Below are 24,275 nucleotides of genomic sequence, written 5' to 3'. Positions count from 1 at the left end.
TTTGTCCAAGTACATTATTTTACATTTGGAAACATTAAACTGCAGTTTCCATTGCTTTGACCATTTATCTAGTAAAGCTAAATCAGTATGATTTAAAGCTAAACAAGTATGATTGCTGAATGTTTGGTCGATAAGTTTTTCCTTTAATTGTTTTTAGATTGTAGTATTAATTGGATTTACATTATTGTTCTGTTGGTGCTGTGAACCACCCCGAGTCCTCGGAGAGGGGCGGCATACAAATCCAATTAAATAAATAAATTTGCCATATTACAGAAACCTCCAGGAATATCAACCCTATTGCACAATTTAGAGTCATCGGCAAATAGGCAAACCATCCCCTAAGACCCATAAGCTGTCTTTCCCCAAAAACCTAGGACAGAATCAATATTTTACTGATTTAATTTTGACTTATCACTCTGTTTTATTATTTTGTCAATTTTAAGGACAGCATATACTACCAATGGAAATAAGAATAGCCAAACAAAACCTATCACAGTGAAATTTATAAATCACTTTATAAGAGCACACCAAAATGACAGACTAAATGTTATTCTTAAATCAAGCAGATCTCTATAGGTAATCCTCAACTTATGATCATTCACTTAGCAACTATTCAAAGTTACAGCAGTGCTGAACAAAAGGACTTATGATGGATCATCAAAAGGTTATGGCCATTGAAGAGACCAGGATGCGATCAAAATTCAGGTGCTTAGCAGCTCCTGCACTTATAACCACAGTTATTTCAACTCCCTCCACCCACTTATCTTCTTCACATTTTTGCCCTTTTAGTCATTTGCACTCCGTGGCCCCTGTTAGTACAAGGTACATGGTTGTTAGGGTTTGCCATTGTAAACTACCTATTGTAGTCTCTTGTATTTTCACTTTAAATATTTTGGGCTGCTTCACTATAAGAGGGCGCCAGTACTCCTTCTCTCAATGATGCTTTAACGCTCATTCACTTTTGCTTTGCCTTGAGGGGGGAGTGTAGTTGCCTATTGCTTATTATATTGTATGGCTTAGTGCATGTTATGGATTGTTTCTATTTTGTATATATGTAAATAGTACTTATTAAGCATAACTAAGTCTGTGTCTTTTTTTTTCTTTGGCTTTGCCACACATCCACACTCTGTTTACATTCGCTGCTCAGTGTATGTCAAAGGTCTCATAGCCTAGCTATACCGAGACATACCAACAGCCCCTGTCATCCTAGTTTATCTTTACCAAGTTTTTGCTTCCATTGCCAACCAAGCATGCCCAGCCTGGTCCTTGAGCTTATTTCTGTATAATATCTGGAAAAGAACAACCAGGGTAGGCAAACTTCAGCAACAGCAGCAGGAGGAACAAAAAGGATAACCGAGGTGGTATAGTGGGTAGAGTGCTGTACTGCAGGCCACTAAAGCTGACTGCTGGATCTGCAGGTCAGCAGTTCAAATCTCATCACCGGCTCAAGGTTGACTCAGCCTTCCATCCTTCCGAGGTGGAGTAAAATGAGGACCGAGATTGTGGGGGCAATAGGCTGGCTCTGTTAAAAAAGTGCTATTGCTAACATGTTGTAAGCCTCCCTGAGTCTAAGAAGGGCAGCATTATAAAAATTGATTGATTGAATGAATGAATGAATGAATGAATGAATGAATGAATGAATAAATAAATAAATAAATAAATAAATATTTTTTTTAAAAGACAGTTAAGATCAACTGAGATGGCAGAACACAGGGCTTTGGAATACAGGACAGGGAAGGCAAACACAGCTGGGACTGGACTGGGGCATCTGTGGCTTTGAACCATACTAATTAGTATAGCTGAGGCTTCCTGCAGCATCTGTGATTTTCATACTCTGCTGGGGTGGCTGGGGCTTTGCACTCTGCTGCTAGGGTAGCTGCGGCTTCACATTGCCCTTGGTTCAGGGGCTGCAGAGCTTCAGAATTTCAAGAAGCCTCTAAACGAGGGTTGCCCAACCTCCACTATTTATTTGTTTGTTTGTTTGTTTGTTTGTTTGTTTGTTTGTTTAGGTTAGGTTTGGTTTGGTTTGGTTTGGTTTGGTTTGGTTTGGCTTGGCTTGACTTGACTTGACTTGACTTGACTTGACTTGACTTGACTTGATTTGATTTGATTTGTATGCCACCCCTCTCCGTAGACTCGGGGCGGCTAACAACAGTAAAAAGACAATATGAACAAATCTAATATTAAAAGTAATGTAAAAAACCCCAATTTAAGAAACCCATCATACATACAGACATATCATGCATAAATTTGATAAGCCTAAGGGGAAGGGAATATCTCAGTTCCCCCATTCCTGATGACAGACGTGGGTTTTAAGGAGCTTACGAAGGGCAAGGAGGGTGGGGGCAACTCTGATATATGGGGGGGAGTTGGTTCCAGAGGGTCAGGGCCGCCACAGAGAAGGCTCTTCCCCTGGGTCCCGCCAAACAACATTTATGGACCAGCATCAATCCATAAACCGGTCCATGCAAACAAGCACAAGTGCAATCCATAGGATTCAGGCAGCACCTGAAACCTGGTGCACAGAAAAAACTTTCTTCACGGAAACTGTCTTTGGTGCCCCAAAGATTGGGGGCCATTGTCCTAAGCATCAGTGTGCATAGAAAGAGCTATGTAGTTTCAGGGCTATTTCCTACCTGAAAAGGCAGGCTGTAGGGCAGCCAAAAGGACAGAGATGCAGGAAATAGGCTTTTGGGGGTAGCTGAAGTACTGCAATCACTTACTTTGGAAAAAAAAACAAGGCACAGGGCCCTGGAAGGGACCAAGCCCAGAATAGCTGGCTTGGGGTGATTCTCTGCTAAGAAAAGTGGAATTCACTTTGATGATAGGGAATGCTGGGATTTCCATCCCTAATTGTCACATGACCTCATGCTTTACATGTGTTTATGGTTATAGAAACGGATTTACAAATTATTATTATTATTATATTATTATTATTATTATTATTATTATTATTATTACTACTACTATTATTATTTATTAGATTAGTCTCCGTAGACTCGGGCGGCTCACAACAATAACAAAGACAATGTAAGAACAAATCTAATAATTTAAAAAACACTAAAAACCCCATTATTAAAAGCAAGCATACACACAAACATACCATGTATAAACCGTATAGGCCCGGGGAGATGTCTCAGTTCCCCAATGCCTGACGGCAGAGATGGATCTTAAGAACTTTACGAAAGGCAAGGAGGGTAGGGGCAGTTCTGATCTCCGGGGGGAGCTGGTTCCAGAGGGTCGGGGCCGCCACAGAGAAGGCTCTTCTCCTGGGTCCCGCCAAACGATATTGTTTAGTCTACGGGACCCGGAGAAGGCCAACTCTGTGGGACCTAAACGGTTGCTGGGGATTCGTGCTGCATCTAAGTTGATTGAGGCATCTAAGTTGATTGAGGTACCATTTGTTGGGGGTCAAGGGAACGGGAGGGTTTTGCCTTCTCTTTCGGCTCAAGATCCCATGTACACTTGGTGGGCCACTGTGTGATACAGAATGCTGGATGGACTTTGGCCCAATTCAGCATGGCTCTTCTTATGTTCTTAACCACATTACATAGCACCAGAAATTCCGACCCCAATTAGCAATGTAAGTTGAGGATTGCCTGCGAAAGCCACTGTTCTGCTTCTACAAAATTGAACAGATCTACTTGCAGCTAATACAGCTGTGGCATGTAAAGAAACACCTGCATTAACACACTGAGGTCATGAAATGAAATTTTCATGACTAGTGACCTTTAACTTGATAGATATGTGAGATGTAGAACTCTCAGCTGAAAATGCTTTTCTTTTCCTTTTTTTCCCTTTTTAAAAATTAACTGGGGTTGCATTTATACACAGGGGTCATCTCCAAGTGCAGAACACAGGGCTGCTTTCAAATGCCAGGACAGAAGGATGAGAGAAAAGCACAAAGCCAATTACTTGTAGCCCACACCAAGACTCTGAGCTCAAAGCCATCATCTGTCATCTGGGGCTAGTTTTCATCAGGCGTGTCAACTGCCCATTTGTTTTAATGGATTCAACTGGGAACCTTGATGAATATTTAAATTGACAAACAAACAATGAGGAAAATAAATGATAAACCATCCCTCAGAAAGCAATAGAAGAGATAGGAAGGAGTAAGAAGAAACAGATCACAGTTCTCTATTGAAAACAAAGTATCCCACCCAAGTATAAATAAGTACTAGAACAGGGGTAGGCAAAATTGGCTCTTCTATGACCTGTGGGCTTCAACTAAGACACTTTAAAGAAAATCTAAATATTGCCCACAAGATCATATGCTGCAACATCCTGCCTGTCGGCGACTACTTCAGCTTCAACCACAACAACACAAGAGCACACAACAGATTTAAACTTAATATTAACCTCTCCAAATTTGACTGTAAAAAATATGACTTCAATAACTGAGTTGTCGAAGTGTGGAACTCATTACCGGACTCCATAGCGTCATCCCCAAACCCCCAACACTTTATCCTTAGATTATCTACAGTTGACCTATCCAGATTCCTAAGAGGTCAGTAAGGGGCGAGTACAAGTGCACTAGAGTGCCTTCCGTCCCCTGTCCTATTGCTCTCCTATATCTCCTATACCTTTCTTCTATTCCTATATCTCTTCTTCTATTCTTTCATTGATATGTTCTATTACTGTACCTTCTTTTCTATTATTTCTTAGATATATTTTACTATGAGTATCTCCTCTATAACCTTCATCATGTATTTTACTATGTGTATATAGATGTATACCCACTAAAAACCCTCATTGTGTATTGGACAAAATAAATAAATAAATAAACAAACAAACAAACAAACAAACAAATAAATTCCCAGAATTCCCGAGCTAGCATGATTGGCTCAGGAATTCTGGGAGTTGAACTCCATGTGTCATAGAAGAGCCAACATTGCCTACCCCTGTACTAGAATAATGCTCTTTGAACCTAATCTTTTGGACTGAGAAGAACTTCAGGCACTATCTAGAGGGCCTTTCTTAACTTTCTTCCCATTACAAATCTGTGAGTTAAACTAAACATAAAAAGAATGAATGGTTCAAAGACACCCATTAAGTACTGTGAACAAGTAAGAAGATTAACCTGAATCTCCTACGTTCATCATCTAATTATAATTATTTGTTTGTTCGCTCAATTTATATTACCTGCAATTCACAGACAAGTAACTATGGGTGGCGTAAATTAGATCAAGCCCCCCCCCCCCATGGGCCATTTATTGCCTTCATGCAACTGGTGCCTGTTGCCCAAAAGGTTGAGTAACGCTACATTAGATTGTTCACATAATAGAACCCTACACCAGTGATCCTATTGTACAGAGAATTTCCTTGGAGTGCCATAAGCAAATAGAAATTTCTTTTCACCCTCATTGCTTTTTTTAAAATAAAATTCAGCTTTTTTAAAATAAAATTCATTTGGCCAAGGAATCCTGTTTCTTACCACTTATGTGCTAGACAAGGGGTGATTAATTATGTTCCTAGACCTCAGTATTAGCTCTGTTTCCCACAGCAGTCTTTCAAAAGGCCTTTGTTGTTAACTAGCAAAAGGTTGGAGGGAATTCTTCTTTGTCTTGAGCACAAGAGAATTGTTATTACTGACCTATAACATACGCTGCCTGTGATTCCTAACATGTTTGCAGGATCTTGACATTTCCTAGGCTTTCTAATCCTTCTGTTTAGGGCCAGCTTTGAGGGATGACCAAGTAGACCCTGATTTAGGGCACCAACTTTAGGGGTTTCAGTACTATTGGGTTTTTTTTTCTTCAAACCATTCTAAAAGTGAAAATCTTTGCATTTTTGAGAAGCTGCACCATTAGTCAATATGGCCTAGGGTCACCATGTAACCTTGAACTGCTATTGCATTTGTTTATAGATTCATTAAATGGAAAACTAAACACTGTAAAGAAGCATCCTCCAGTATAATTTTATTATAAAAAATGACAGCTCCTAAAATATTGGAAGATTGCTATCATGTTATCCCTAGACTAGTGATGGCAAACCTATGGCACAGGTGCCGCAGGTAGCATGCGGAGCCATATCTGTTGGAATGCAAACCGTTGCCCTAGCTCAGCTCCAATGTGCATGTGTGTACCATCCAGCTGATTTTTGGCTCACACAGAGTCTCTGGGAGGGCGTTTTTGGCTTCCAGAGAGCCTCTTTGGGGTATGCGGAGGGCTTTTTTATCCTCCCCCTGCTCCAGGGAAGCCTTTGGAACCTGAAATGACAAAACATGAGCCAACTGGGCCCACCAAAAAGATGGGAAACAGGCCATTTCTGGCCTCTAGAGGGCTTCCAGGAGGCAGGGGAAGCTGTTTTTTGCCCTCCCTAGGCATTGAATTATGGGTGTGGGCACTCTCGCATGCACGATAGTGTGCGTGCACACACTTTTGGCACCCGAGGGAAACAAGGTTCACCATCACTGCTCTAGACTATCCATTCCCAGTTCTTGCAAATGTTCTTTATACTGGTAAGCCTCCAATTCCATAATCATGTCTGTTACTCTTGTCTGCAAGAGTCTTGATACCTTTTTTTTAAAATCATAGAAGCATAGAAACATAGAAGATTGATGGCAGAAAAAGATCTCATGGCCCATCTAGTCTGCCCTTATACTATTTTTTGTATTTCATCTTAGGATGGATATATGTTTATCCCAGGCATGTTTAAATTCAGTTACTGTGGATTTACCAACTACGTCTCCTGGAAGTTTGTTCCAAGCATCTACTACTCTTTCAGTAAAATAATATTTACTAATAATAATAATAATAATAATAATAATATTTATTTATATTATAATATATTATAATATTATATTATAATATTTAAAATAATAATATTTCATGATGACCCAAACTGGATGCAGTCGTCCTAAGTCAACTTTAATGTGATGTTGATTTAAGCCCTCTATTAATTTAAAGGTCAACAAAGAAATCCCCTGAAATAATCATCCAATTTTAATAACATTGCAGTTTCCGAATCTGAATTTCCTCTCCATTGTTTTATTATTATTATTGAAGAAGCCTTACTTTTTTTCTGGGAACAAAGCAAAAATAATGCATAAGAAGAATCAATATGGTAAGAAGAAAATTCTAGAATCTCACCCATATTTTCTTTAGCTCCTTCCAGATAGATAACATCATTTCTATGGTCTTATATATACTGTATTATAGGCACCAGTTTGCAAACCATTTCCCCTTTATTATCCACATGTCAATTTTAATTGAACCACTAGAGGGCACCCTTTGTAAATACAGTACAGTATCTGAAGTACAGTACAGTGGTACCTCGAGATACGAGTTTAATTCGTTCCGGACCTGCGCTCTTAAGTCGAACAGCTCTTATCTCGAACGACTTTTCCCCATAGGAATTAATGTAAATAATTTTAATTGGTTCCAGCCCTCAAAAAACTCACAAAGTTAGTCTAAATTATGCAAAAAGACATTGCAAGAATAAATGTAACTTTACTTATAAATAAGATGATAAGCTGAAAGCTTTCCTTCCCTTCCTCTTTTTACCCAAAACAATCAACATGGCAAACTTTTATTTTTATTCATTAAACTGTAGTTATTTATTCAACTTCACTGCCACCCAATCCTGTAGAGGGAGGAAAGAAGGGAGGAAGGAAAAGGAAAGCAAGAAATGGAGGGAGGAAAGGAAGGAAGGAAAGAAAGAAAGGAAGGAAGAAAGAAAGGAAGAAAGAAAGAAAGAAAGGGTGAAGGGACAGGAACAGAGGAAGGAAGCAAGGAAACTTATGAAAGGGGAGAGTAACTTCACTGCCACCCAATCCTGTAGAGGGAGGAAAGAAGGGAGGAAGGAAAAGGAAAGCAAGAAATAGAGGAAGGGAAGGTAAAAGAGAGAAAGAAAAAGAGCAAGAAAGAAAGCAAGCAAGAGAGAAAGAAAGAAAATGAAAGAGAAATAAAAATAGAGAGGGAGAATGAAAGAAATGGAAGGAGGGAAGGAAGGAGAGAAAGCAAGAGAAAGAAAGAAAGCAAGAGAAAGAAAGAAAGAAAGAGAAAGAAAAAAGAATGAAAGAGCAAGAGAGCAAGAGAGAAAAAGAAAGAGAGAGAGAAAGAAAGAAAGGCAACTTCAAAGAAAGGCTCACTGAGCATCTCTCACTCTCTCTCTCTTTCTATCCCTCTCTCTTTCTCTCCCCCCTCTCCCCCCCTTTCCCTCTCTCTTTCTCTCTCTCCCTCTCTCTTTCTCTCCCCCCTCTCCCCCCTTTCCCTCTCCCCCCCAAGGCCGGCAGCAATGTTTTAAAACAGCCGCGCCGTTTGCGAGCTAACTCCTGAGGTGCGGAAGTTCGCCTTTGGCGTTTGGACCACTCGGAATGTGAAATTCAAAACAGCGTTCGGATCCCCCCACCCCCAGCAGAAGCCAAGGACCCCCAGAGTGGGGCGGCAGGGGAGGCGACCGCCTCTCCACTCACCAAGTGCCGGGATACGAGCCGAGAAGAGCCGGGCTGGCTTACTTTCCTTCCTTCCCGCGCTGATGCAGAGCCACTCGAACAAAGCGTCACGCCCCCCTGATGCTTTTGGCGGCAAAAGAGCCCAGCGTCGCTTCGGAAGCCGCCGAAAGCATCAGAGGGGCGCGACACTTTGTTCGAGTGGCTCTGCATCAGTGCGGGAAGGAAGGAAAGTAAGCCAGCCCAGCTCTTCTCGGCTCGTATCGCGGAGAGGGGCGGCATACAAATCCAAGTAATAAATAAAATAAAATAAAAAAATGTCTCTCCTCTCCCAGCTCTTATCTCGAGTAGCTCTTAAGTCGAGCAGCTCTTATGTCGGGGTTCCACTGTATATAATAAAATTCCCTTTGAAAGTTTCAATGTTTGAAATATATTTAGGAGAATAATCCTTTGCCATTGATAAATCGTATTTCTCTTGCAATATAACTTGATTTTCACCTTTAAGAAGCAGTCTTGCAGACATTGTACAAAGTCTATGTTAGTCTATAGAATGAATGTCTTTAAAGAAAATGTATTAGAAAAGTTGCTTCCAGACTTCTGATTTTGACAGGCAACTGTCAAATTCCATAGTATAATTTTTAATTACATTAAATAATGCTACATTCAAATTATCTAATTTCACATTAATTCCATCAATACCCACTTTTGATGAAGAAACAATGTTTTTGAACATTTTGGAACCTGTTTCAGACACCAGCTTAGGCAGTAAATATTTAGATCACTTTTCTCCAAATTGGCATTTTCAGTGATGAACCCTGACACCTCCTGAAATGAACTTCCGTTAAATCTAGAAACAATGACAGCTTTTTTTATCATCTAAGTGGAAGAATGCCAAAGGGGTCATGGGACATAATAGAAAATAAATTTAGTGCACACAGGCAAATGTCCCCGAAACGGAATTTATTTTAAAGGTTATATCTCATTTGTTCTTCACCAAAGAACAGCTTGGCAATAAAATCGGATTTACAAAGTGTGTTCAGCCATCAGAAATAATCAATCTCAAAACACTCCTCCCCCTCCTAAATTCCAAAACTCAGCAGAAGCAAAACGTGTTAAAATATGCACAGACAAAAGGGAATGTAGAGCAGAAGGAAAACAACTCAGTATAATGAGAAAATGTTTTTTTTTCCAACAGAAGGTCTTCTAAAGTGATAACACTATAACACTACTACAGCTAATTGACTATACTGATGAAATGTCTGCACCAAAAAAGGTCCCACTGTTTAAGTCACAGCCGTCCCATTGCCAGGAGATGATCAGGGAGGAAGAATCTAATTTTAACTGCTGTTTAGTTACTTGGGGCTCAACTAATTTCAAGGATTAAAAGTCAGGGATGATGAGGTTTATCATCCAAAACCCTCCAAAAAACCCCAAACAAACATAAGAGGGAAAAATTGCCTAGATGAGCTTGAACGTTAATGTAATTAAAACTTGGTTCTATTATTAATCAAATAATGGTGAGAAAGATTGCTTCTAAAACAAGCCAGTAAAAGTTTGTTTTGTGATTCCTAATAAAGAACATGGGTTATGATCAAAGTATCGATTATTGTAATACCTTTTTAAAAAGACTGAAATAAAAAAATTATTCCTGCAAATATAAGAAGTTAAAGTTACCTTCGGAGCGATGAGTAGCCAACGGTGTCTGAGTCTCTTTGGAATAGGATACCACTTCCCGAGGCAAGAAGTCCACCTGGGTGATCTTGGAGATTCCAAGCTTGTGTAAACGGCGGCTGGAACAAACACACACAGTATTGAGGACTGAAACAAGCTTACCCAAACCCTGTGAGTGTCAAATGTCTCAGGATAAGATTTCCCTTGACTCCCCTGATTTCTCTCTTAGTTTAGAGGGCAAAAATATCCATGCAAACCAGGGAAGTAAGATTTGCATTCCAGGTTGCACCTAGCAAAGAGTTCTGCAAACAGACCTCTGTAACAATCCAGCCTTTAAAAGAAAAGCATACTTTTTGTTTCTCCAATTCTTGCATGACCTTTTTATCTAGTAGTTTGAATAAAACACCATCATAAAGTATTACAAGAGGAATTAAAATCCTGTGACATTGATATGTTGCTAAACTGTAATTCCCAAGATACCCAGACACCAGACTACTGGTGCAGAACACTGGGATTAACATGTAGAGTTAGTGGTAGAAATTCACTACCACTGCTCTAAAAGATCAAAAACATTATTTATTATAATGTACAATGTGAATTCTTTATTACTCCTAGATTTCTTTGTAGAGAATGCAAATAAACCAGTACTTATATTTTTAAGAGTGTGCTAAAATCACTCTTCAAATCAGGGTACCTTGTCATATCATTCTTATAGGCTAACATTACATTCAGAAATAAATTCCTGCATATTAAATGGAATTCCTTCTAAATTTACATTTCATTTATCCTGTCCTTACTCCAAAAATAATACATATTTATCTATATTAGAGCAGAAAAAGCTATGGAACATGTCTTAATATTCTCATAAACTGGCAGGGATAAGCATAAGCAACTAGGAGAATGAGGTGATGAAATAAGAATTAAAATATCATGACACAAACTCTATGACTTATGCAACTGCACAACATGTTCTGTCACTACAATTTGTAGCAGATGTCTATGGCTAGGAAGGTGGGAGTCACAAAATATCTACAGAATCCAAGCAACTAACATTGTACCAAATTATCCCATTTGCCTACCATTAACCTTCTTCCTTCCATTTTTTTTGTTTTGCTAGACAAAACAAATATTTCCAAAAAAAGTTCTGAATTGTAATAAAATTACATTTATTTTGTTTTCCCTACAAATACTTATGTGTTTGAAATAGTATCCAAATGTTTTTTTTCTTATGGATAAAGCTAAGATCTGATGATTACAGCATTTTAACTTTTTAAGAGTAGTATTAGATTAATACTTAGATTAATATTTTACATTAAATAGCTAAAGAATACTAGCTACTTTTGTTATATACTGGCTTTCAAAATGATCACACAAATAAGGTTGCATGAGAAGAAAAGAGAAAGACATTGATGTATTCTATTAAAAGAATGTTGCTAGCAATGAACACAGAAGCATAGCAGGAAAAGTATTTGACATGCTGATTACGTTAGAGAAATACATGGTGTTAAGACTATATCCACATGCATGTTATAGTTTCCATAAACATGCTGATTCAACATTCCATTGCCAGTAAAACAAAAAGAAATCTACAACGCCCAGAATTCTGTGAAAGTAGACAACACAACTCCACTTCTGAATAAATTTGGGATGGCTCAGTAGTGACCTTTCAGAGACTCTTGTTAAAATTTTCTTGGCATAATATGGCCCCTCCCAAATTTTCAGAACTGGACACACAATGCGGAAAGTTGAGTGGAATTAAATTAAATTATTAATAATAACAATCACAACAATCAGGATAGAGAAGAGAACAATACAGGAAAGGAAACCCCTACTTAGGAAGTCAGTTCATGCAATGACGTCATACGATAACACGAAACAGTAAGAGTGGACATATACCCAAGTTCAGAGTCAGACTGAAGCTGCAGCACTGAAGGGTCTGTGTCCCACTGGAGGGTCCTAGCAGGTTTAATCAGCCGCACAGGACAAAAGAATGGGTGGGCGGAAAAGAACACACAGAATTAACTGAAAGGATGAAGGAAAAGAAGTAACTTCATCACTTGCCATAATATTTTGTACAGGCGCAGAACACTGCTCCAAAACTACCATAGTTTGCACATGGAGGACCACAGTGTTCTTTATCAAATAAGAGCAGGTAATTCAGCAAGGCTAATAAGTGTTGTACCAGCAAGTATTGAAGGCTTCTAATATATGACATTTGCCAAGCTATGCTTAATCACAAATAATGAACATGATAGAATGAACTTCAGATATTTAATTACTGACTACTATTCATGGACAACTCCAACACAAAGTAAACCTGGTCAGATACCCCCCACTTTGTTTTCACAACAACGTAACAAGTCAAAAGGGAAGGTCTTTGCAACTAAAGTGAACACTGCAAATGTACTGGAGCGACAATGCAGTTTGGTTATTCCAGAAAGGGTATTCTGCAAGCAGAAACAAGTTGCTGCATGCTGCTTGGCTATACCACAGGCACAAAACGTGGGGTGGTAAAAGAGTGCAACCTTTGGTGCTGTATGTATGGGGCATTTTGCACAATCTGATTAAGTGCCAGCAATGAGTTAAGAACTCTGAACCGAAGGAACAGGAAAGTGGAATTTAGGCACTTAGCAGTTTTCCCACACTTACAACCACAGGGGCATTTCGACTCTTCACCTGCCTATCTCCCATCTCATTTATGGCCTTTGGCCCTCTGCCACCCCGGCTGACCTTTGCCATTTTCTAGCTCCCACTTGCTGATGAGATGTGCCTGCTCTAATTGCTGGGATAGGCTAGCTTACAAATCCAAGGATTTCAGAAGATGGCTTTGCAGAGGTGTGGGGAGCCCAAAACAGCTCAAAGTCAGCCCAGGACTGCTTGTGAGCTCTTTGCTTTGGCATATTGTGCCTCAGGAGCTACTTTCAACTTTTGTCCCCCCCCCCCCCTTCCCTCCCTTTCTTTTTGCAATACAAAGCCACACCTAGCAGGGCCCAGCAGTCAGCCCAGACACGCCTCATTAGCACAGGAACGTGAAGATGGCAAAGATGATATGGGGTAGCAGAGAGCAGGGTGAGGGCAGAGAAGTGAAGGCAACGAGACTGGGGTACTGCAGCTTCCAAAGGCATGACAAGCAGCCCAGGATTCTGAGCTGCTCAATGCCCTGCAAAGCAGGAATTGTGGTGAGGAGGGGAGAGGGAAATAGGTAGGTAGAGCAATTGGAGACAGTCCCTTGTTTGACTGAGACTCTGGGCTTGAAGGACCAAGCCTGGAATGGTTTGGTCCCTGAAGCCCAGATTGCAGTCACTAAAATGATGTGGCCATATCCCATCTCATTTTATGAGCACATCTCTTAGTGAATGAAATACCACTTATACAGTGGTACCTGTACTTAAGAACTTAATTTGTTCCGTGGCCAGGTTCTTAAGTAGAAATGTTTGGAAGAGGAAGAATTTTTTCCCATAGGAATCAATGTAAAAGCAAATAATGTGTGCAATTGGGGAAACCACAGGGAGGGTGGAGGCCCTGTTTCCTCAGGAGATCCCTAGAGAGGCCCCACGGAGGCTTCTCCCCACCTTTTCTGGTCCTGTTTCCTCCTAGGAGATTCCTAGAGAGACCCCACAGAGGCTTCTCTCTGCCTTTTTCAGTTACAGTTTCGGAGGCTCGCGTTTATAAGTAGAAAATGGTTCTTGAGAAGAAGCAAAAAAATCTTGAACACCCGGTTCTTATCAAGAAATGTTCGTAAGTAGAGGCGTTCTTAGGTAGAGGTACCACTGTACTTCTGAACAAAATGTGGGCAATAATTCTGTGAATAGCCCAGTCTCAAAATTTGTGATGGTTATGGAAGAAAGGACAAATACAATTTGAATAATGTAGTTGTGATAAATGACATGTTGAATTTGGCTCTTAATGGGATGTTTTCTTTCCTATGTTATGTAAGAAATTCAGAACTTTTTTTTAAATTCTCCATAAGGGTCTGAAGCAAAGATTGTTATGAAAGCAAATTACATACTCTTTTTTTATTTTAAAATCTAGAAATCCATTAGCTATATATTATTTTGAATTCTATTTAATAAAGTTTTTGTCTAATTTTCCTCAAAGACTGATGAAAGCTTCCATTATGTTTCTCGAAAGTGGTAATTTTAAGCTGTAGGGACTTCAACTCCCAGAATTCCTGCAGCCAATGTGGTAGCAATCAAGATTCAAAAGGCAATTATGTAATTTAAATTGGGGAAGTTTTGATAATTCTGACTGTTTCAGTAGCCTTTCACTTTGCATTAAGATAGCACATTGGACTGGCATTATGACTTGATTCTTTATAGAAAACAGAAAACTGAAAGATTTTGCAGCCAAAAGATAAGCTGATCTTTACATGATAGGTTGCGATCATGCTAAAAAAATCTGTTATTTTTATAAAATTGTACGTTACTTCAATTACCGAAGTAAGTTTAAAAGTCTTACATGTTAGAATTATAACTCCATACAAAAATGAAATAGAGAACAACTGAGATACATAGCTACACACTAGAGATTGTAATCAATACAATACAATCAGAAATAAAATCTATCAAGGAATAGATCATTGCAATCTACTTCAAAGTCTCAATGAGGAGGCAATTCCATGGGGTTAAGTACAGCTGCAAAAAAATCCATATCTTTTATAACTCACAAGATGTCATTGCTTTATAGCCAGGACAAAAACCTTGTCAGGTCAAGACAAAAGATAAAATGTAGTTAAATGTTAATATAGTAATTTTAAATATAGTTGAAATTACTATAACCCCCCCCCCCATGTATTTAAAAGAATAGTCTTTTTTTCTCACTACTGTAATCTTTGGAATACTTCAAGATACACACTCACACAGAGTTACTAAATAATAATTGGGATCCTCTGCTTTGCAGTGGTTTACCTGGTAGATTATCCCTACATATATCAGCATGTCCAGAGCCAAAGGGATTATTAGAAAAAAACATTCTTTGTCTTCTTTTCAACAGCAGCAAATCCTTCTGGTGAATTTTTTGTCAAGAGTCATTTAAATATTTTCCTTCTCATATTTTTTCAGGCCATTTAAAAAATTTCATTCTGAGGAAATCCATGCTTATATTTTGTTAAGCGTTTTGCTGTTCAAAAATCTCCCTTGGGGGTACAAATATAATCTGAAGCTGAACATTGTGAATATACATCTCTAGGGTTAGACTTAGTATTGATGTCCATAACTGTGTACTGAAACATACATGAAAACCAATTTCTGTTTTCAAAACTTAAATCCATTTTTCACTACAGTTTGCTATTCTTCTCTTCAGATATTATACCTTTTGAACATAATATCTAGGCATATTACTGTATAATACCACTAGACCTCACTGACTGCCTTCTGCTGCACGAATCCCAGCAACCAGTTAGGTCCCACAGAGTGGGTCTTCTCTGGGTCCCGTCAACCAAACAGAAATTGGTTTTCATGTATGTTTCAGTACACAGTTATGGACATCAATACTAAGTCTAACCCTAGAGATGTATATTCACAATGTTCAGCTTCAGATTATATTTGTACCCCCAAGGGAGATTTTTGAACAGCAAAACGCTTAACAAAATATAAGCATGAATGTCGCTTGGCGGGACCCACAGGAAGAGTCTTCTCTGTGGCGGCCCCGGCCCTCTGGAACCAACTCCCCCCAGAGATTAGAATTGCCTCCACCCTCCTTGCCTTTCAAAAGCTGCTTAAAACCCACCTCTGCCGCCAGGCATGGGGGAACTGAGATACACTTCCCCCTAGACCTTTACAATTTTATGCATGGTATGTCTGTATGTATGATTGGTTTTTATATAATGGGTTTTTAACTGTTTTTAGTATTGGATTTTGTTATATACTGTTTTATTGCTGTTGTTAGCTGCCCTGAGTCTGCGGAGAGGGGCGGCATACAAATCCAATAAATCCAATAAATAAATAATTCAAATAAATAAATAAAAACATGTGGCACCAGTAAAAGTAGTTCTAAATGAAATAAATAGATGCTGCAGCCTGCAGGGGACACCCATTCATTTCAATAAAACTTGCATGAAAGAAATTCCAAAAAACCTCGGATCCTGGGTGCTTTGAGAATTAGAAACAGAACTGCAGCATATCAGAACTATAAATCCTCATGAACTTTCACTGAATACACAAGGGTTTTGTTAATGACCTCAGCAGCATTAGAGAGATTCTGAATCTGCACCACACCAGAGTTGTGAATCTCATGGGGCCACTTATACCAGAACATCCCGGATTGCTTAGAAGAAAAAGAAAAATACACATAGCTTGCTTGTGGCACTCATTACTCCTTTGTGCCATCCACTTTAAATGTGACAAGTTCCCCAAGTGACAAACAATATTCCACTAGGGAGGATACTATTACAGTGTCATTAGAGAAAGAGCTTGAGAACACAATCCTCAGCAGGAAAAAACAACTGAGGTTTCTAAATGAACAGGATCATCTTGATGGCTTGCCAAGGGCTTAAATCTCAGATTTTCACTTGAAAGTACTGATTTCCAGCATTTAACCTATTTCTGAGTGCCTGGGGTTAATTACTATCTTCATGAATATTCCATTTTCCCATCTGATAACAGTCAAAGCCTGTTACACAAGACATCAGCACAACACTTACAACCAAAATGAACAATAGAATCAAAACTTCACGACTGACTCAGACAAGAAAACCAGATAGGAAGTGACAAGGAAATGTTGCTAAAAAACATAATGTGAAATGAACTGAAAGAAACAAAGAAGGATGCCAAATCTAGGAAGAGCATCAAATGATGGACAACTGTGTCAAGAGAGAGTAATGTTTCCTGTCATTGCCAGACATTAATTATCTCAGGAAGTGAGAGAAGGCATGCAGAAGCAAACAGGCCTCCAGAATTATAAATAATTAAGGGAAGTGTAGGCAATAATACTAGTTTTGGGTGAAACCTCATTCCCCTATATGGCCAAACATGTTTGGTTTAGGCGTTCAAAATTCATAACTTACACTTTGAATCAGGTCCAGAATAGATAACTAACCGGCACAGAAGCAGATATTATGCATGAAGAAGACAGACTACATAAGACAACACATGGGTAATTGTAGCTTAATTTCCTTATAACTTAGTTAGACTTGATGTTTAGCTCAATATTAGGCAATCTATGATCCTCCTGCAATGAGCTCCCTAGTCTGTAAAATATGTGGTAAAGGAAGCTAGGAACTGCCATTCACTAATATTTGGATGACTATAGCTTTCTAACTTCTAATATAGCTCCATTTTGTTTATTGTCACTGGGCAGCAGGTTTCCAGAATTTTAGGCAAAGATTGCATATACAGTGATACCTCGTCTTACAAACCCCTCGTCATACAAACTTTTCAAGATACAAACCCGGGGTTTAAGATTTTTTTGCCTCTTCTTACAAACTATTTTCACCTTACAAACCCACCGCTGCCGCTTGGATGCCCCACCTCTGGACTTCCGTTGCTAGCGAAGGACCCGTTTTTGCACTGCTGGGATTCCCCTGAGGCTACCCTCCATGGGAAACCCCACCTCTGGACTTGCATGTTTTTGTGATGCTGCAGGAGAATCCCAGCAGGTGAATCCCAGCAGCGCAAAACGGGTGCTTCGCTGGCAACAGAAGTCTGGAGGTGGGGTTTCCCATGAAGGGGAGCCTCAGGGGAATCCCAGCAGCACAGAAATGGGCACTTTGGCTGGCAAAAGGGGTGAATTTTGGGCTTGCACGCATTAATCGCTTTTCCATTGATTCCTATAGGAAACACTGTTTCATCTTATAAACTTTTCACCTTAAGAACCTCATCCCGGAACCAATTAAATTTGTAAGATGAGGTATCACTGTAATTCTTTTGTGTTGTGGCATAGTGATACATCACATCTGTGGTGATACCTCATTCAGTCATTGAAGTTGGAAATGACCCACATACATCATTTATAAATAGAAATGGCTGTGTTATATAATTGTTTTAAAGATGACTAAGATACTTCTTTAAGCTTAGAAATGAGAAACTAGCTAATTTTAATCATGGGAGTTTGCTCAACTTTTCCATCTTTAAAATTGCTTCTTTTTATTTTAGGGGAGTAAATTATAACTGATCAGAGATATAGGAGAGAGCATTTTTGTTGCACAAGTATTTGTTATCGTTATAGGTTCAGTCCTAAGTCTAATTAATATGAAAAGTTTTCCAGTTAAACCTGAGTCATATTAACAATTCTTTGGGAATTCTTTGGTTTCAAACATAATCAGGCATGGTCATATTTCAATGATTTTGACTTAGAATGCTGTTGAACTTAGACACTGAGATAGTAAACTGTTATTAATGATTCAACAAATTGCATGAACTTAAGGTTTTCTTAGTAAGATATAGTTAAGCAGCCATAAATTGGTGAGAAATATGAAATCTAGTTTTCTGATTGGTAAACTTTTGAAATTAAAAGCTTTTTAATCCTTTATTATTTCAAGAACAGTTTTGGTATTTTTGTCCAATAGAATATTGTATATTATACCAGTTCACAACCTGAATAAAATCTAACTTGACTAGGAAACAAAATACAACCAGACAAGGTTAATATTCTTTAATAGCTCCCTTCTATAAACCTCTGACCTGCAGATCACTGAGGATTTTAGGAGCAAAAAACTCCAAATAAATTATTTTAAAAAATTATTTGGCACTGCAGTGCACCCAATGTATATAGAACTTTATTAAGAAACACATTAAGAATTAGGCTAGTCTTGTACAGGTAATAAATAAATTATATATACAAAATCTCTAAAGCTGTAGTAATTAGCTGAAAAATATTAATTGCAATATCATTCCAATTGGTTTTCAACAAGCAGCCAGAAAGAGGTGTCACTGTAAGTGACTAACTAAAGAAATATTGAACAAGATTTCTTGATATGATGACTTTAAAGCAATGTAAAGAAGACATAATGAAAGACAAAATAATGAATTAATTTCATTTCAAGCATCATAAATATTAATCCACATTAATGAAACAAAGCATATCAGAAAGAGATGAGCAATTGAAATGAACAAACTTTGTTGCATCATCATATATTTTCATGCTTGTGCATACAACTTTTTTTAAAAAAAAACAACCTTCCCTTTATGTAAAAAGTTACAAATTAGGGATAAAATGTAGAACAGAACATTTGGAAATGATACAAATTTTCAAAAGTGGATTTTGCAAACAATATTTGTTAGCTGCTAAGCAAACATCTATCCCTTTGAGGTCCTGGCTTCCAGGACCTTGCTAAAAAAACATCCATGTGGTTTTTGTTATTCCATGTAGCATTTTTGATGTATATTTCTCTATGGATATACAATAGAAAGAGTAAATTATACCACTGATTTCCTTGGGGCTAGTAGTGCCTCCATCTCTAAAAGAAAAGCAGTCTAATTAAGGAATTCACGACTAGATTAATAAGTACGATAGCCATGAATTACAATGGCTACAATATATTGCATTAATTAATACCAAGAACTAAAATTTTGGTTGATATGGCACCCTAGATATCACCTTAGGGAACAGGAAAACTCTTCCCCTCTGAACTACTCTATAGCACAACAAACTTGCTAATGAGAAGAAAATAGAATTCCACCCTTCCTTGAGGAATGACAATATTAGCACACTTAATTATCCCACAAACTCCACATGCAAAATGACTCATTAAGCTGAGTTCTCTGGCTTCTGTAAACAGCAGACTTCCAAAACGAATTCCTTTTTCTAGGTCAAAGATGCAGAGAAGTAGAGTCTAATTTTATTTAGCCAAGTATAAATTGAGACAACTCTCAACTGCTAAAATTTTACATTGCACAGTTCTATCTGATATATTCTTATTTTAGAACAAATATGGGAATATCAGGTTTATACCACAGGCAGTTCTCAATTTATATCCACAAATGAGCTCAAGATTTCTGTTACTAAATGAGAAAGTTGTTAAATGAGTGTTGCCTGATTTTATAATCCACCTTGCCACAGTTGTTAATTACTGTAGTTTCCCATTGACTGCTGCCAGAAAGTTGCAAAATATGATCATATGAGCCCACGATACTGTAATTGTCATAAATGACTCAGTTGCCAAGTATCTTAATTTTGATCATGTGACCATGAGGATACTGCAACAGTTGTGTGAACAACAATCTTATGTCAGTTTTTTCACTGAGGTAACTTCAAACAGACTGTCTAATTGATTTTTTATTATTAGAAGTAGTTTTATTTTTATAGTTAACAAGTACAGTGATACCTCGTCTTACAAACGCCTCGTCATACAAACTTTTCGAGATACAAACCCGGGGTTTAAGATTTTTTTGCCTCTTCTTACAAACTATTTTCACCTTAGAAACCCACAGCCGCCGCTGGGATGCCCCGCCTCTGGACTTCCGTTGCCAGCGAAGCTCCCGTTTTTGCGCTGCTGAGGCTCCCCTCCATGGGAAACCCCACCTCCGGACCTCCGTGCTTTTGTGATGCTGCAGGGGAATCCCAGAAGCGCAAAAACGGGAGCGTCCCTGGCAATGGAAGTCAGGAGGTGGGGTTTCCCAGCGAAGGGAGCCTCAGTGAAATTGCAGCATCGCAAAAACAGAGGTCCGGAGGTGGGGTTTCGAGGACTTGGTGTTTTTGCGATGCTGCGATTTCACTGATGCTCCCTTCGCTGGGAAACCCCACCTCCGGACCTCCGTTGCCAGTGAAGCACTCGTTTTTGTGATGCTGGGATTCCCCTGCAGCATTGCAAACACACAGAAGTCCGGAGGTGGGGTTTCCCATGGAGGGGAGCCTCAGGGGAATCCCAGCAGCCAAAAACAGGCGCTTCAGCTGGCAAAAGAGGTGAATTTTGGGCTTGCACGCATTAATCGCTTTTCCATTGATTCCTATGGGAAACATTGTTTCATCTTACAAACTTTTCACCTTAAGAACCTCGTCCCGGAACCAATTAAGTTTGTAAGACAAGGTATCACTGTACTTTTCTTTATTCTGACTCTAGGAATATGAACAAAATTACAGAATATTGATTATAAAAAAAATATCTAGACAGTAGGAGAAATTTATTTCCATTTCACTGCTGTTTATTCAGAAATAGAAAATAGCTTACTTTACAGATTTTAACCAAACCAGAATGCCAATGAAAAGAATCTCCTCTGACAATCCTCCTAATACATGATTTCACCTCTGCAACAGGGATATCCCAAGAGAATGAAGGGAGACAGGAAGGGAGGGAGGAGGGTTGAAATGTTTGCTATGGTGTGACATAAAACTGCAACATACAGATAACCATTGATTTATGTTCGGGTGCTTAGTGACCATTTGAAATTGTAACAAACCTCTCCCCAGTTCCAAAGTTCCAACTGCCACCATGGAGTAATTTGACAGCATTTTGAGAGCTTGGTAACCAGCGTGTATTTATGGGTTTTTTTCCCAGGGTCCTGTGGTCACATGGCAATTTTGTCAAAAATGCGGGTTTACGTCCAGGTTTTGGCAAAAATGCCCTAACAGTGACTAATGGATTCATTTAACAACATTCCTTAAACAATTGTTATGTTTATTTAATGACCATCACAAAAAAGGCCATAAAATGAGTCTGGTCACAATGACTCATTTTACACCCTGCACAACTCCATTGGATAACCTCCATTACAGTCATAAGTCAAGAACTCCACAACTCCATTGAATAACTTCCATTTACAGTCATAAGTCAAGAACTACCTTATAGACCTGCATTGTGACATATAACAACCGCAAGCCGTCATTCTGACATTTCACTTTGTGGCCTACGCTCTCTAAAAGATAGTATTCCGTTACTATGATAGAAATACATTTCCATAAAAAATATCTTCAAGAGAAGTAGATAACACATAAAGTGAGCATTTTATCTTACCTTCCTATAGGTCCCAAGTCTCCCGAATCTTGACTTTCAGCATCACTGGGCGTGCTCACTGATTTCGGAGAGGAAGACATAGGGGTTGGGACTAAATAATGAAAATAACAGGTAACCCATGTTAAAACATGCAATGATTTCACTGATGTAGAGCACCGTCAAGAAAATTATGAACCAGATTCCAAATAATAGCATGAATGCGCATGCTTTGAATGGTGAAAAAAGAAGAAGAAAAGAAAAAAAACCCAGTCAGGTCTAAATATTTTTTACTAATTAAATTTTAGAATATTTTACACTGGCCCACGAATTGTGTTAATATCAGTGCCCAATTTTTAATATTAAAAAATTAAAAGTCAAGATTGACTCCAAGTACAATGGGTTTTTTTAAGCATGGGCAGGCAGGTGAAAATTTATTTTTATCATTTTGTCTAACAAATTTAAGGCTTAATTTTTTTGTTTCTACTTAACAGAATTATAATGGACAATTCAAAACATTACTGAGCAAAAAGCAACAAAAAAGAACCCTTCTAATTTTCTATAAAAAACAAGAATAAATATAATTCAGGAAAGAAAAGATATTTTGAATACACGCAAAACAGAATAGCTTCTTGTGTCTTTAAGATCACTAATATTCATTAGTGCAATATTCTATAATTTTCTGCTCAGATTGGTTGTTTATGGTATATAATTCTAGTAGATTTGAATTCCTAGTGAGTTCTTTTTTTTCTTTTCAGTCTAATTTATGTATTTAGTATTTTTCTGCCAGCAAAATAAAAATATTATTCCTGATCCTCTATAAAAATCTCAGACTTTTCTGGAAAAAACACCAAGTGGATTCCAGAGGGACTATTAGAGTTTTGTGAAAACAAATTTTGATTTGTAAAGTTAGTGTGGACAATTAGTCATCCTCTCTCCACACATGCAAGTCAGCCCAATGGGTATTCTAAAATGGTTTGGTTAAAACCTGTAATCAGCATTTATTAAAGTTCCCTTGCATTGACCCTGTATCTCACTAATGTTTAAATTTGTTATAATATTGGTGGAACCAAGATAAAAATAATCAATATCTCTTTTAATTTACATGTAGAATCCAAGAACAGATAATAAATTCTAAACCAGTATAAAGTCCAAAAAGGCAGACTTGGATAAGATAAAAGAGATTCTCTTTGATTGATGATTTGTTAAATATATATGTCCATCTGTGTAGCATATAATATGTTGTACCATTGAAAATAGTATACTTAATAATTGTCTACCAGCTGGATGCAAAAACCGTTAAACTAAAATCATAATACAGTGATCCCCCGGGTATTGCGATCCCGATCATTGCGAAACGGCTATATGGCTATTTTTCAACCCGGAAGTCAAAACACCATCTGCGCATGCGCGCCCTTTTTTTCTATGGCCACGCATGCGTAGATGGCTCCGGGCAGATCAGCTGCTGGGCGGCTTCCCTGGGTCTTCCCCCTCTTGCTGGCGGGAGGGCGAGCGGTGGGCATCAGCGAGGAGTTTCCCCACCGCCCACGCAAACTCCTCGCTGCTGCCGCGCCCGCCACTTGTCTTGTCCGCCGCCTGCCTGCCCGCTTGCCCGCCGCTTGCCCGCCCTTCACCCGCCCACGCCGTTCGCTCGCGCCGCTTCCCAGCTGAGTCCTGAAGCCAATTCGCTTCAGGACTCAGCTGGGAAGCGGCGCGAGCGAACGGCGTGGGCGGGCGAAGGGCGGGCGAGCGGCAGCGAGGAGTTTGTGTGGGCGGTGGGGAAACCCCAATCTTCAGCTCCTCGCTGCTGTGGCGGAAGTAAAAACACCATCTGCGCATGCGCAGATGGTGTTTTTACTTCCGCAGCGCTACTTCGCGAAAAACCGATCATTGCGAGGGGTCCTGGAACGGAACCCTCGCAATGATCGGGGGACCACTGTATATATATTGTTACAAAGCCTTCAGATAAGTATTTTTAACATAAGTACATTCTTTTGATTTGAACTTGACATTTTTGGTTTTCTTGACAAACATGTAGATTTCTTTCAGGGTGGTGTGATGTTGGCTTTGTTTTTTGGTTTTCAATCTATCGTATTTTTCGGTGCATAAGATGCACCTTTTTACTTTCAAAAAGTGCGTCAAAAACTTGGTGCGTTTTATACATCGAAGTCACCACTTGTGAGCAGCTTTGGCAGCATCTGAGTGGAGCAGAGCAACTCTCCCGTTCACATCTAGCAGCCTCAGCCGACTCCAGCTGCTGCTACGCCCCCGGCTGCTGCTCCTGCATCTCGAGCCATCCAGGACTCTTAGGGTGATCTATAAGTTGGCAAAGAAGGAAGTGGCTTCTAT

General features: G+C 39.0%; 1 protein-coding gene across 7 annotated transcripts in view; it reads right to left on the bottom strand.

The window, feature by feature from the left end:
- DYNC1I1 (dynein cytoplasmic 1 intermediate chain 1) overlaps nucleotides 1–24,275 on the bottom strand; it is a 229,102-nt gene that overhangs the window by 185,385 nt on the left and 19,442 nt on the right. For 6 of the 7 annotated variants that reach the window (XM_070767291.1, XM_070767290.1, XM_070767292.1 and 3 more), the window contains exons 4-5: nucleotides 21,951–22,041; nucleotides 10,067–10,182 (exon numbers count right to left, since the gene is read on the bottom strand). In XM_070767291.1, the coding sequence (XP_070623392.1) occupies nucleotides 10,067–10,182; nucleotides 21,951–22,041 (207 nt within the window). Of the gene's footprint in view, nucleotides 1–10,066; nucleotides 10,183–11,959; nucleotides 12,020–21,950; nucleotides 22,042–24,275 lie in introns of all 7 variants that reach the window. The other variant, XM_070767297.1, reaches the window with a different exon arrangement.

Source organism: Erythrolamprus reginae, chromosome Z (genome assembly GCF_031021105.1).
Source record: "Erythrolamprus reginae isolate rEryReg1 chromosome Z, rEryReg1.hap1, whole genome shotgun sequence".
Lineage (NCBI taxonomy): Eukaryota > Metazoa > Chordata > Lepidosauria > Squamata > Dipsadidae > Erythrolamprus > Erythrolamprus reginae.
Note: the sequence above shows the minus strand (reverse complement) of the source record. Positions and strands in the feature narration are given on the sequence as shown.